This window comes from Copadichromis virginalis, linkage group LG16 (assembly GCF_057382275.1).
Source record: "Copadichromis virginalis isolate Kocher_CV1m ecotype Utaka linkage group LG16, C_Virginalis_male_GT1.1, whole genome shotgun sequence".
NCBI classification, from domain to species: domain Eukaryota; kingdom Metazoa; phylum Chordata; class Actinopteri; order Cichliformes; family Cichlidae; genus Copadichromis; species Copadichromis virginalis.
Window position 1 is genome coordinate 23,096,262 of NC_140633.1, and position 14,930 is coordinate 23,111,191.

The window sequence follows — 14,930 nt, forward strand, 5'->3', positions numbered from 1 at the left end:
GTTAGTTAGGTTAGTTAAGATTTATTATATGTTTTAATTCTGTCAGTTTCAATCAAACTGGGGTGAAATTGAGTCCATATAGATGAAGTTATCTTACACAGACCCTTGCTTTTTATCTATAAAACTATTACAACCTGAATAATTAACTGCACTCTATGTAGCTTATGGCAGCACTAAATAACAGTGCCAGTATCTGTCTGTTCTATTTTGGTTCTTATACCACTAGGGGGAATCATCATGCTATGGAACCTCAAGAAATTACAGTTTGCCCAAACATCATTTACACTTATGGGGCGCAGATTTATGTACTGCAATCTTGTTAAAATGAAGTCTCAAAAAATATATTAATAATCAAATAAAAAAATAGGTATTTTCATGTATTGTATTGTGACTGGTTCACTCAAAGTAGAAAATGTTTCTCTTCAAAAGCAGGGCAGTGTAATCCATGAGCTCTCGCTATGCTTTTACAAAACATCCGCTTTTAATGGAGTTCTAGTCTCACACGGAGCCTGTGTTCAGTAGTAACATCACGCAGCGTGGCATTAATGTGTCAGTACTTTTACTTTCCCACTACTATTTCATCTTTTTCCATTGTATAGCTCGAGATTTTTCAGTGCTGTTTACATAATTCTGTTAAGAGCTTCCACTGATTTAAATCTGTCGGTCCAATGTGGCATCATCTGGAGGCTACGAACGTGTTGCATTCAAGTCTGATGAACAAACAAAGGATGAGTACATTTTGAGGGGCTTCTGCAATCAGATCACTGAGTGCTCATTTTAAGCTTGAGCACATCTAAGAGTAATCCAGTACCATGCAATCCATATTCTGCTCTTTTATCTTTATCTCAAACAGAACCCCCAAAAAAAGGAAAATCAAAATTACACGCAATATAGAAATAAATATATATTCCATTTTCTTTCTTTTTGCTTCAACTGTAATTATTATTCATGGATTAAGGGGAAAAAAGTGGAGCACGCTAAAGACCATTACAGAGAATATTCACAGTGATCGCAATATAAAATATGCATTTAAATCCCAATTCAGCTTGTATTCTGGATGAGCTGTTATTATCCGTTTTCAAGAAAACAATGATCATAGCATTCTCATAAAGGACCTTCTTTTAAGCATCTTTGTTATGTAGCATCTATGCAAACAGAATGTTTTACCTAACCAACCACAGGCACAGTCAAATAGGTTTTTTTCTGAATACGGAAATGCACACAAGGGCTTGACTGCATCTTTGCCACCTCAGAAACTGTGTGGTTGACCTGCCTACAGTTCTGTATCTGCAGACTGATTCTGCTCACACATCGAGCTTTGGTCCTGTGCTGATGATGATAAATCTGTGCCAGTTGTTCACCAGTTGATTGTGGTATACTGCTGAGCAGGGAGAGTGTCTCATTCATTGTGTCAGTGTGGGCCGTCATGGAGACTGCTGCCAAAGGAAACACGGCTTTTATACTATTCTCCGCTACATGGGAGAGAAAATTAGGAGAGAGAGAGAGAGGGAGAGTGCAAGAGGGAGAGGACAGAATAATATGTTGCATCAATCAGTCTAAATGACTTGCTTATAATTAGCTAACAATGTTTTGTTTCTTCGGTTCCCTGAAGTTATTGGTTCACAGTTAACCTTGAAGTAATTGGAAAGGCTCCATTGATGTTCCCCAATCTGTATGGAACTGACAGTTTATTTTTCTTCTGCGGATGGCTTCCCTCCTCTTTCATGTTGCTACAGTATTTATGAATTAGTTTCCTGTCACTTTACAGTACAGCCTAATACTAATTGGTGGCGAGATATATGGGTTATTCACATCCCACTAGGTGGCACGCAGTCTTCCTTCCTTCCCGACATTAACATGACTGAGAATTGTCGAAACTAATAACATGGTGTTGCGCTGGTAATACTGCTGCACAAATTACACCTTCCTTGAAAATGGCATAATCTCAAACATAAATTTAAACACTAAGGCTCGGCAGCCTCTGCTTCTCCAACCGGTCCCTGACATTTTAATTTGATGCTTCATCTGCAATTAGACATGCACTGCACACAGATTGGCTTATTTTTATTTAGTGAGAATCAAACATTCACTTTGGATTCCTCTTAATTTAAAAGGAGAGACTGAGAGAGACTTAGTGCAGGGGTTTTACCCTCAGTTCTTATTAAGTTTTAATAAGTTGGACAGTGTCTCGACTGAAAAATGAATTTAGCTGTCATGCTTTTGATGGCTACCATATTAGTGGCATGCTAGGACACAAAATCCTAGTCCAGTTGTCAATAAAAAAGGCCGAGTGTGTTGTGAGAGAGAGGATGATGAGCCGTGAATGCAAGAAAAAAAAGCGTCGCTCCTCATTGTTTAGATTTGTGAAAAGAAAAAAGATCCACATATAAAAGAAAGACAGTCTGTCAGTGAACATCTTGGCATGTTTATGCTTTGCACAGTTTTGTTCCATTTCAATTTCACACTGAAAAGTGTTATGCTTTTTTAATTTTCTGATAGTCCCTTGCCTCTGTCGGCCACTTTGCAGGATAGATATCTGCCCAAGAAGTTAATTTAAATGACTTTTGAGGATGGTGATTGATCCATTGCATACTAAATAACTTTCCAAGCCTAATATGAAGTGCCACAGCAGAAAGAATAAGAATATGTTATGAGCTCTTCCAAATCACTCCCCTATTGTAGCTATCTATTATCAATCTAATTATGTAAGCGCTGTTCGTTTCATGGCTCTCACCTTAATCCCACACAGAATACCGAATGTAGTCACTGTCAAAACCACTAATCTTACAATAAATGCACTGCAGTGTTGCATGCTGAATTTGAATACTTACGATTCATTTTTCAAGGGCTTTAGGCTCATATTCAAAATATATAAAAACAAAAAAGCGGTTTGTTTATTGTTTTGCTTTGGATTCTCAGAGATCACAGAGGCTGAGGAAGGTTTTCTTTTGTTTACCGAGGAAGATCACAGCCTGGGTCATATTAGAGATGTTTACTCCTCCTGTCAAAGGATAAGTTGTAAATTTTAGCTCACAGGAAATGAAAGATGTAGTGGCATGCTGAGTACAGACACCAAAGTAATGTCACCTTGAGTGAGCACTTCTCTTGTCTGGACTGGCAGGTGATATCAGAGGATAAACTCCATTTTGACCTTGTGTTCACTCATCTCAACAAAAACACAGGAGAAGAACAGCATTTAAAAAAAAGAAAAAAAGAAACACCCGTCACATTTCAAATATTATTGCTTCAGTCATGGCTGCCGATAACGGCGCTTCATTCTGTCTGGAGCAACGGAGCAATGTCTAGGCTTGATGTTAACGTTGTTTATTAAAAATGCAAAAAAAAAGAAAAAAGAAAAGAAGAAGAATTAAAAAAACAACAACTACTAAACATATCTTCATTAACATTCACTCCCGTGTAGGTGTGATTGATTCCATCATCAACCAAGTTATTTTCGTGACCAGCATAGGAACATCAAACACCATGACCTCCATTATTTCCCCTTTGAAATTGCATTCACTTTATTCACCTTTGTGGCTCTCCAATACCTTGAATCATTTCTCCTGGGAGGTGTTTTTTTCTAACCTGCTGCTTCTCTGCCAGTCCTAAGAGCAGTGTAACCAGCAATTCTCTCACACTGTATGTGGGACACTTGAGCTAAGAGTGAGATGAGACATCTGGCACAACCTTCCCGAGACTGTGCACTAGATTCAGCTCAGTGAAATTTAGACAGAGACCCCCAAAATAAAGTAGCACACATGTTATATTTATCTTGATAATATATGGCTCTTCTGTGGCAGGATTCAAATTCACTCTTTGATACTGAGTTCTGTGTCTGTGGAAAAAGATGCAAATAGATTTAAACATTTATATGTCTTTGTAAGTTATTCTGGGCCTATGCACCTCTAACGTCTCACTAAATAAATAGGAGTTAGAAAAAATAGAATGAACCTGGAAAAAAAAAATCTGACTTCTTTCCAGGAGTTAGAGGAAAACTTACTCACCACTCGTGTCTGTGCTCTAAGAGTGGATCTGAAGCCAGGTGGAAGTTAGATTAGCTTAGCATAAAGGCTTTTACCACTGGGGAAAGAGATGCCCTAGATATCACCAAAGCAAATTGTGTGCCTGCCACCTCTTTAAAGCCCACTAATTATCAGATTTTGTTTGTTTAATATCTACACAAAATGAAATCTGCTAATGAGAATCAATCATTTTGGTAATTACAAGCAAGGTTTGCTTGGTTATCTGAAGTCTTGTCATCGCAATCAAGATTAGACTCCAACCAGTAGGGACACTGCGCACAATACAACTCCACCTGCAACAAAATTTATGTGCAATTTTAAGCTCATTCTTTGTGTATAGATAAAACAAATGAGATATATTGTGTTATTCCCTGAGCTTTAGAAGTCTTGATAGGCTTATATCAGATCTAGCCGAACTGTTTTTTTTCTTTCCTGCTCCACATGTATCGACACGATAAGAGTGGTACTGATCTTTTCTTTTCTTTTTTCTCTTAAAATGTTTGCACCAGTAGGATTACTGATGCGCTTATGTAATATGCCCATCTATGAGCACTCCATAACTTTTTGCCCTTTTCAAAGTGCTTTTCACTTCTGTCTTTATTAGCAAATACAATACACTTTTCTTCGTAGTTCTCATACTGGTTCAGTTGTCGTGTAATTGAAGAAATTACATCTTGGTGTAAGATGCTTGATGATGGCCTTCTTAAGCTTTATCCACTCATCTATTACTTTCTGGTTAAAAACACAAAACAAAACAAAAAAACCTTGGTTACATTGCAGTTTGATGCTGGACTTTGTAGTGGTTTTCGTATTTTGAGTGTGTGTGCACCTGGAGAGGTGTGCTCTTCTTATTCTTTTCTTTTCTTTTTTTTCCCAGCTCTTGTTCTGGCTCCTTACCATTTCCTGTAGTCTCCCCTACAGCTGTCCCAAGGGTTTTCATACACCATCCCTTGAGTTAAAAACATCAGTTTGAACTTAAGGGGTATCTTCTCCTTGGAGTGTACTTGGAAAGATGTTAATGTGTAAGCGCAGGCTGGCAGGATACTTATAGCTTCAAGACTTTGACTAGATATTCTTACATTACAATAGGAAAGAATGACTTCAATTGAGCAGACAGCCTTGTTCAAAGCCTGAATCAAAATGTCCAAATCTGTGATATTCCCAACATAATCAAAGACGCAGCAGTTGTGTTGCAGGCCTGTTTTGAAATTTGAACAGTAAGTTGTTGCTGGAGTCGCTAAAATCTGCCACGTGACTTTAGAGTGCTGAGGTCTAACGAGTTAGGACATTAGGTCATTACGGAAATGAATAATCAATGTATCTTCAGGAGCGTGTGATTCTTCCTTATGCTTGCAATACTTTACAGCTCAGGCTATTTACAATTATTGGACTCATTTGAAATACAAATTCCAGATCCCTTAATGAAGCCTAGCTGAATGGTAAATTGTATAGATTTACTGAAATATTAATAATGCGCGAGTGTTAGTATCTATTTCAATATATATTACCATTTTTTATGTACACCTGATCAAGAGGCAGACATGAATTAATGACTCTATTTGACTGCATTCTTTGACTGTTAAGTAGTTTGTGCTTAAAAATAACGTTAGCCTTTGTGTCGTGAACAAAGCTTAAAACCAGCAACTGTGACCAAGTGAAGCCAAATTAAAATGATTTAATATATTTGACTCACTGATGTTTTGGCTTAGTCAAAGGCAATTAGCACCAAATCCGACATGCCTTTAGGTAGCACTGACCCCCAAACAGAGCTCTTTTTAAACTCTGTTTTTCATTTACTGCAGAAACTCTGGAAATGTGCAATTGCAGGCTATGGCGTGTGTTTCCTTGTGTCTTATAATTGCATTCACGATTCCAGTCTGAAATGTTCAATGTGAACTGAATAGGAATTCAGCTCCACTAAAGTACCTGCGAGTTTTGCCATCCTAATGTGTTTTGTGTTTGGATCACAGCACAGCATTGCATGCTTCTTTACCAGACTGATTGATGAGCAGGCAATTTGTGAGGTTTTAAGGTACATATTTGCATAAACTCTTAAAAAGACTGTCATATTCTTAACTCCTTCCCCCCCACACACAAACAAAAAAAATGGAGATTTGTTTTCAGAATTTATTAGGAACCAACAACCAAAACTGCACTGGGTGCTATGAAGACTCCAAAAATGATTTTCAGAATTTATGTTTTAAGAATTTGGCAGACAGATGCTGTAACTCCTGGATCCCTGGAGAGCTTCTAAAAATCTAATGCAAAAACATCAACGCTTTAACCCATACACTCTAGAGAGGGAGGCTTGACTCCGCAGTTCTGATTCAGAATTGAAATGTTGGAGAATTGACACACTGACCCTTGAGGATTTGCATTTACATGCAAATCCACAGCTGGTTTGTAGCAAAAATAATTTATTCGACACATATCATGATAACAAGGCTTGTGAGATGTGTGAGTCTCCTTTTGTTGCACCCACAGAGAGGCAAGCAGCTCTGCTATAAAGGTGGATATGAGAGAACCACATAACAATTGTCAACCTGCAGTACAAAAATGGAAGAGTAATGGCCACTAGTAAAAGGCCAAGATGTGGATGTGCTGTGCAAAGAAAACCAGTGAAATAAAACAAAAACATATTTTTTTATCCTTTGACTATATTTATTGCCAGAAATGAACAAGAAAAGTTTTTATTCCATATATACAGAAAGACACCTATAAATTAGGGAATAATACAAGAAAGTGGAGGGAATAACACGTAACAATGGTCTGGTATTTGAGTGTGCTTTGAACTGTAACATATTAGTGGAGATACTTGAAAACTAGATTAGCTCAAATAAGACAAGTCAGTGCACTAGAAAAAAAAATCCTTTCAATTGTTGGACAACTTCATAAAACACCAAACGCCACAAATAACAAAGTCCACTTATGGGAATTATTATCGAAGGACCAAAGGAGGACATCAGGTGAGGTTTCTTACATCTGCTTCCAAGACTCGCTGTAAGGTTGGGGTCAGGTTAAACATCATCAGAGATGGATGATTTTAGATGAGGTCATGTTCCAGTTAATGAAAAGTTAAACACAGATACTTGGAAACAGATCAAATCCCAGTCCTTAAATACAAAGGTGGTCAGGGTTTATGGATGGGTCAACACAACACAACACCAGACAGTAACATGGATGGCTGCTGTTTACTTTCTGTTTCAAGCTGATTAAACCTATATTGTTTTTATGCAATGACAAAAAGTCCTCTAACCCTACAGAGAAGTAGTATCTTTCTTCTGCCGACCTTGCTCTTTCATGGTTGAGGTAAATACAAGAGACTAATTTAAAAATAAGTGCCTGCATGCCTGAAAAGATCATAGTTTGAATTAAAGCTAATCTAAAAAGTAATTAAAAATAACCAGTCCTTCACCACAGCACTGCCATATCATAAATGGCTTTTTATTTTTTTCAGCCAAGGTTGTTGACAATTTATCTGTGGCATTTCTTCTGCTTCAGGTATTCTCTTACGGGTCATATCACTGGGTAGGAACAGCTGACCTATATGGCTGTTTATGTTTGGAGACTCGTTGGCAAATAGGGCATTTCTCTGGGACTATTTTCAGCAGCAGATTAATGCACATTTGGTATGCCAGTGAATTATGACAGCTTGTGTATATGGGACTAAAAATAAACAACAGCTCCCATGTTAATCTTAATGAAGAAACATGCTACCCAGTGCAACAGTGTCAACCCGTCTCCCTATGAGATTGTATTTCTACAAGTAGCAGCAGCAAATATTTTAATATATTTTGAAGGAAATGTAAAGCTGCCCCAATTACATATTCTATTAACATATTAAGGAAATGTTGTTAACTAAGGTATTTGGCAAGTTACAAAAATGTTTTACATAAAAATTTCAGTGAAATGTTTGCTGACAGTGTATTTATTATCATGTTTGGTTTGTATTACAGTATATAATAGCGCATTTCATACACCTAAAACTAATCACACTGTCACTGAGCTTTGTTATGGTTGTGATTATGCACTGAAAGCACATGGTTAAGGTTAGAGTAAGTTCCAGTTGTGTCTCGATGCAGAACGGCGACTGCAGTCATCAACATTAGATGAGACCACAGTCTTTTCCTAATCTTGCCTTAGTCTAACCACAGATGGGGCTCAGGATGCAAACCTCTCCCGAGTCAAAGTCCTATGCTTTGTGCCATCTTTCTGCTTGTCCTTACCTCTTACATTCCAGGCATCACTTGTCAGTCAGATCATTTTTTTGGCATTGTTGGATTTGGTCTTTTTGTAGGATTTGTTGTGAAGAAAAAAATAGGGAATATGGCCAGACTTATGCTTTAAGAAGAGTGCAAAAACAGAATAGATGAAAATAGGACATGACTGGACTCACATGCAGATAATGTTTATTTTATTTGCTGCAGTTTCAAGATGTCTGCTGCTACCTTTACTGAACTGAAGCAAACTGAATTTGTTTTGGGGTGGTGAAAGAAAATTGCATGTCACCAAAAACAAACTTTTTTTTCTCCAAAAACAGTATGTTAGTCACTGAGGAAATATTAACCTTCTGAGGTGTAAGTCGTTATGGGTGGTGATCATAAACTAATCCTGTGTTTTAGAGAAAGGCAAAATTTATGTGTGTCAGTTAAAATGATGGTTTTCTTTGTTTACATATAAACAAGACACAGATGACACCACGGTGATTGACCTCATCAGTGACAACGATGAGGCCGCCTACAGGGAGGAGGTGGATCGTCTGGCTGAGTGGTGCGACAGAAACAACCTGCTGCTTAACACCGAGAAGACCAAGGAGCTCATCGTGGACTACAGGAGGAATGCTGACCCACATCCACCCATCCACATTAAGGGGACGGCTGTGGAGCGTGTGAGCAGCTTCAAGTTCCTGGGAGTCCACATCTCCGAGGATCTCACCTGGACGACCAATTGCTGTAAGCTGGTCAAGAAGGCTCACCAGCGCCTCTTCTTCTTGAGGACTCTGAGGAAGAACCACCTGTCCTCAGACATCCTGGTGAACTTCTATCATTGCACCATCGAGAGCATCCTGACCAACTGTATAACAGTCTGGTACGGGAACTGCTCTGCCTCGGACCGGAAGGCGTTGCAGAGGGTCGTGAAAATTGCCCAGCGCATCGCCGGAGCACCACTTCCTGCCATACAGGGGTGTCACTAGGTTTTAAGGACAGGGGGGGCTTAGCCCCCAAGAGATGCACACAACATGAACGAACGTAGTGAATGAGCACAAAATTTCACAAACAGAAAACAAAGACTGAGAAATTGTTTTCCTACTTTTTTGGACAGATTAAACATCCTAGGCCACCAATAGATCTATTGTTTTATTTCAGTCTGCTTTATAATACAGTACAACAAAAAAACAGAGGAAATGTGTTTGCTGCATCAATAACAAGAAAAAAACTGAAAATAAAAAAGTACATTTTTCTGGCTGCAATCACCAGTTACTTGGTGGGTGGAAGCATCAAAGAATGACGTCTGTTTTTAAGAGTGGCAAATCGGTCAATCACTCTGTTGTGACTCAGATGCTGAAGCGTGTCTTTTTCAATAGACATGACTGCAAGACTGTGAAGTCTTTTCTGACCCATTGTTTGACGCAGCCAGGAGTGCAGCCGACGCAGTGCACTAAAGGACCGTTCGCACGAGCAGCTGCTGACAGGCACTGTTAGGGCAACTTGGATGGTTGCCTTCAGAGAGGGAAACATGTCTGAATCAAGGAGGTTGTACACAGACAACATATTTTTGGGTGGACATCCAGCCTCTGTTTTCCGGGTAAGAAAGTTTCTGGCCACCAGAACCTCCTCTTTTTTCAGGTCAAGTCTGTAGTGCTTTGCAAGTTCATTCAAGTGTGGTTCACTCAAGAAGTTCTCAGATTTAGGACTGCATGCCTGGACGCCTTTTAGCAGCCCTGCATCTACACTGCAAAATCTTTGATCAAGCTCGCCAACCATCCGATCCACACAAGGGAAAAGTAACTCTCTTTTCAATGTGTCTGAGTTGTTCAATTCAGTGCGTGAACCCACAGTTGCCTCCAGGACAAAATCCTCCATTTTCCTCTGTTTGTGCCTTGTCTTGGCACCTGGTTCAGGGATACTGTGGGTGTTACACAGGGCCTTGGTTTTCTCATACAGCTCTGTAGCAAATGCATCTGAGTGTTTGCCCTTAAGTGTGTCACACACAGCTTGTTTGCAGATAAAAGCTTCTGCCAGGTCTAAAGTCTCTTTCTGCAGGAATTTGTGGAGTCCTTCGGTTACAGACAGAATCGACTGAAACATCAGTAGTGCATAGACTGCTGAGAACTTGTAGAGCTTTGCTCTGAGACCAACAGCTATGGGGGATCCAATTGCAGATAGGCACTCCAAAATGGCAGGCAATGTCTCAAGAACTGCACTGATTGATCGCAACTGACATGCCCAGCGAGTGTTTGAAAGTTGCACAAGCTCAGTTTTTGTCAATCCAAGCTTTGCCTGAGTCTCCATGAACTTATGATGATTGACTAGGGAGGTGCTGAAGAAAGAATACACACACTCCAACAAGCTGAAAAGCTCCACAGCCTCTGGGACAGCCTTGCAAGTATTGCACAAAACCAGGTTGAGTTGATGAGCATAACAATGCACATAGATAGCCTCAGGATGGAGCCTTCTAAAATGTGCTTGTACACCTCCGGTGGAGCCACTCATAACGGCTGCACCATCATATGTTTGTGCTACACACTTAAGCTCTGCAAGACCATAGTTTTGGATCTGCTGCTGAATCTCATTTGCAATGGACTGGGCATCAAATGATTTTATCTCTGCAAGTGCAAGGAAACGCTCCTTCACTGCCCCCTCTGACACGTACCTGACACAAACAGCTAACTGCTCTGCCTTTTTATCCCTTGCCTCATCCACCATGATGGAATAGACTTTAGACTTTGTCATTTCAGATACAATGACACTAGTAACTTCCTGGGCACAACAGTCAATCATGTCATTCTGGGATGTTGGTGAGATATACTGTGCATTTGATGGGGGATTATGTTTTTGAAGAAAAGGATCAAACTCCTTCAAAAGCTCCATGCACGCAAGAAAATTCCCTCTGTTTGGGCTGTCTTCACCTTCATCATGACCACGAAAAGGGAGTCCCTGTCTCCCTAACATAGAGGTGACTGCAACAATTCGTCTGAGATACTCTCTTCTTTCGACTATCTCACTCACATTTGCAGTTGCTATCATCTGTGCAACGTTTCCCTGTTTGCTAGTTCCCTGGTAGCTTTTCCATGTAACAACACTTGAACTTGCCTGTTGACCTTTTTCTCCCTCAGCCACTCCTTCTGCCTCACCCTTCAAGATACATTAAAACATACTGAATTGTAATGTAAATTGCTAATATCATGACTTCTGCTCCCGCTCCACAGTAATTTGTTGCTCCCAAATATTTTGAAGTTACAAACATTATATTTTGAGCACGCATGTGACTAAAATGGTTGCAATTTAAAGCCCTGAAAAATATTACTAAATTACTTGAATTGAAGTAATATTAAAATAGAACCCTCAAAAATATGTGAGTCAGGCTAATTTGACTTATATACATATCTCTCTCTTTGCTCTCTCCACTTTCTAACCTTGACTCTCCTAAATAAAAGCTCAAGTTAAACAGGTCTTATATGTTGTACCGTGACTGAAATGTTTCATATTTCATATCCATATTGAGTCCCATAAAATTCTAATCAGACTGTCTCCATCACAAATGACTCCATCCTTTGACTCACCTCTCCAGCAGACGTCTCTCCCCTCTGCCTCTCTGTGCTCCTCTGCCCTGACTCCTACAGGTTAATGGGGATGGAGTGATTATTATTATTTCCACTGATGATAACCATACCTGAATGAGCTCAGCTGGATTTTTCAGAGCTAAAACGAGTGACAGAAATTAACATTATGCTAACAATTTAACTTAGTGCGCTAGCCAGGTTTTTATTTACAAAATGGGGAGCACCTGGTTCATTATTTACATGGGACTCTCTGCTGTTAGCTGGAGATAACTAATTGTTACTACCAGCCAGTGATGAAGACTTACTTTCTTGAAAAACTTGCGTATATCCATGATTTCTTGCCGTTTGCCACATGCACGCTAGTGTTTCTGCAGGTGTATACGAGCGGAGTGTAAAGTAGCAGTGAAAACGAGGACTGGATTTTCAGTCATGTGGATGTCCCCTGTGAACAACTGGAAGGGATTGGATAACGAAGCACTGACGCTACCTTAACAATGTAAAGCGAAAGGGACCAACCGAGTTATGATCATATTTGTGTGAATAGCGACAGGTTTATATTATTATTTCTTTAAACTCATATTCCTGCATCTTTATATTGAATTTGTCTGCAAGTTCTGTAAAAAAAAAAATCGAATAAGTTAAAAATAAATAAATAAATAAAAAAAAAACCCCCACCAAATTATTTAGGGGGGCTTAAGAATATTTTAGGGAGGCTTCAGCACCCCTAAAATAGGCCTAACGACGCCACTGCTGCCATAAAAGACATCTACAGGAAGCGGTGTCTGAAAAGGGCTGGGAAAATCATCAAAGACCCCAGTCACCCATCACATGGACTCTTCACCCTCCTTCTTTTTCTGGCATGCCTATTGCATAAACAGGGAAAACTCAATGTCCTTCCTTCAACTTTTAGTTTCATTCTCCTGATCCTCGCCCCACTAGTAGATGGCATAAACCCCAGTTTAAGAACCACTGCCTTAAAATGTGGATATCATGTTGTGTGGAATGTACAAAACAGATTTCCCTTTAATCCCTTCGGCAGGTACATTGAAATTCAGTTTCAGTGTTTCGGTACAACTTTTTTTTTTTTTTGTATTATATTGGCAGCAGAAGTTTCAGAGGCAGGCTTCTCAAAAATCTTGACACATAAAACTAAAATTTTCTGCATGAGTGGTTACAAGAATAGGGGGAAGAGTTTTTGGTGCTTGAATGAACTGTCCCTTTAAGATGGGTACTCTGCTGAAGAATCATGACACATCGATTATGCAGGGATATGGATCATTATTTCACAGTAAAAGACACATAATAGTGGGCTTTAAGAAACTTTACAGAAATACAGACTTCTTTTTATTGCAATATAGTAGTTTAAGTAGTTCAGAGTAATAATTATTACTGGATGTCACTGTTCTGTGTTATTTTGATCATCATACATAATAACTGTTGTCACTATTGTAACTTTTTTTCTTTACAGTTAATAGGGATGCTGTCCCGACCATTGCTGTACAAATTATTTTGTGTGCGCAATTTACATCCTTGCAAAATGTCTCTTGGAGGAATTTGTTTGAAGAACCTGCTTTTCCCTTTGTTTACACTGCACCAAGATTCATTGACTTGATCATCATTCCCACTCACCACCATCAGTATTCCGGTGTGCAGCTTGAAGTGTGGCGCAACCAGCAACGGGAGCAAAAACAGAATGATAAACAATTTAATCTCACCTCTAATCACGCTTGTGCAGAGTGGTAAGTGAATGACATCAAAGAGATGCCAAGATATTACAAGTATGCTTAAATGAGCAGTGTTTTGCCGTTTCAACCCCTGTGGAATACAACAGGTATGATTTTACACCAGCCAAATATTGTGCTTCCAGGTAAAAATCAATTCGTCATAAAACATCCCTGTGTTTTCACTGCAAGAAAAGCAGCAGAGATCGTGGTTCATACTCCAGGGCGGGGACAGTGGTCTCATTAGAGAAACTTATCCATGACAAAGTCATCAGCTTCTACAAGAACAAGGCAGCCAAAGCCTCACATTAGGATGTGGCCTATTTATTATGGATATGAACCACCCTCTCATTCAAAGTTCAGATCATATTAAATGGTATGACTGTGACAATGCACACACATTTGTCAATAGCAGTTCTTTCCTGAGGTTTTAACATAGACTGAATGATAATTAGTTTCCCTTTGTTGTCCTTATCTCTTACCTGCAGAAATGGCCAATTTATGCAGGCTGCACCCTGGCAAGGCAAAGTTGATGCTCCCCAGAGGAGGAAAGCAGCCATGTTTCAGACAATGAAAATGAACTCGGGGACAACTCAAGGTTGATTTAGATCCTGGGCAACATGGAATTAAATGAGAAACCGGGCCACACTAGTTGACACAGCTTCCTCTCAGAATGACTCTGGTATGGTACCTGCATCATCAAGGAGCCCCATGCGTCACTAAGATTTGGTCAAGTGAGGGGGAAAAAATGCAAATGTCATATTGTTGAAATGCTGAGTGAACTAAATGTCAGTCCATCTTTTTCCATATGAGATATGAGATTGATGTGGATAGGCTATTGAAAGCAAGTGTGATAGATGCAGAAGGCAGGTTATACCAACAGCTGTGATATTTGAGCTGGGAAATAAGCCTTGTTATTTTTTTTCAGAGGAATAAGCAGTTCTCTTATGTCCTTTGCAGAGATAATCCTGAAAACACCCACAGTCTGTCTCTTATTTTATGTCATGGTTAGATTTTCTCAAAACTAATCGCACTAATCGACAACAAGGTGCAATGCAAGAGACAGGTGGTCGCCTGCTATTTTTTAATAATTAATAAGAATCTTTAGTTCTGAATATCCAAAGATGTTCAATGACACCAAGAACATGGCACTGCAAGGGGAAGAAACCTTGAAACATTTTTATCAACTTTAATTTCACATTTTCCACAACATGTTGGCCATCTGATCCAATTCACCTTAAAAATGATCACTTGTCAAGTCCTCGCCGCTTCTACTTCCTCCCAGCCAAACACATTTCACCTATCTTTTCATAATCCCTAGTTCACTTCCACATGTATTAGGAGCAACATCCACAAGCACGTTTTCCCTCTGATGCTGCTGCTCTGTGCGCGCACATCAGTAAA

General features: G+C 39.4%; 1 protein-coding gene across 1 annotated transcript; it reads right to left on the reverse strand.

The window, feature by feature from the left end:
- Positions 1-9,499: 9,499 nt before the first annotated feature.
- LOC146690792 (zinc finger MYM-type protein 1-like) lies at positions 9,500-10,534 on the reverse strand. Its single transcript, XM_085435094.1, has one exon. It carries the CDS (start codon positions 10,532-10,534, stop codon positions 9,500-9,502), a length of 1,035 nt encoding a protein of 344 aa, XP_085291220.1.
- Positions 10,535-14,930: the final 4,396 nt, after the last annotated feature.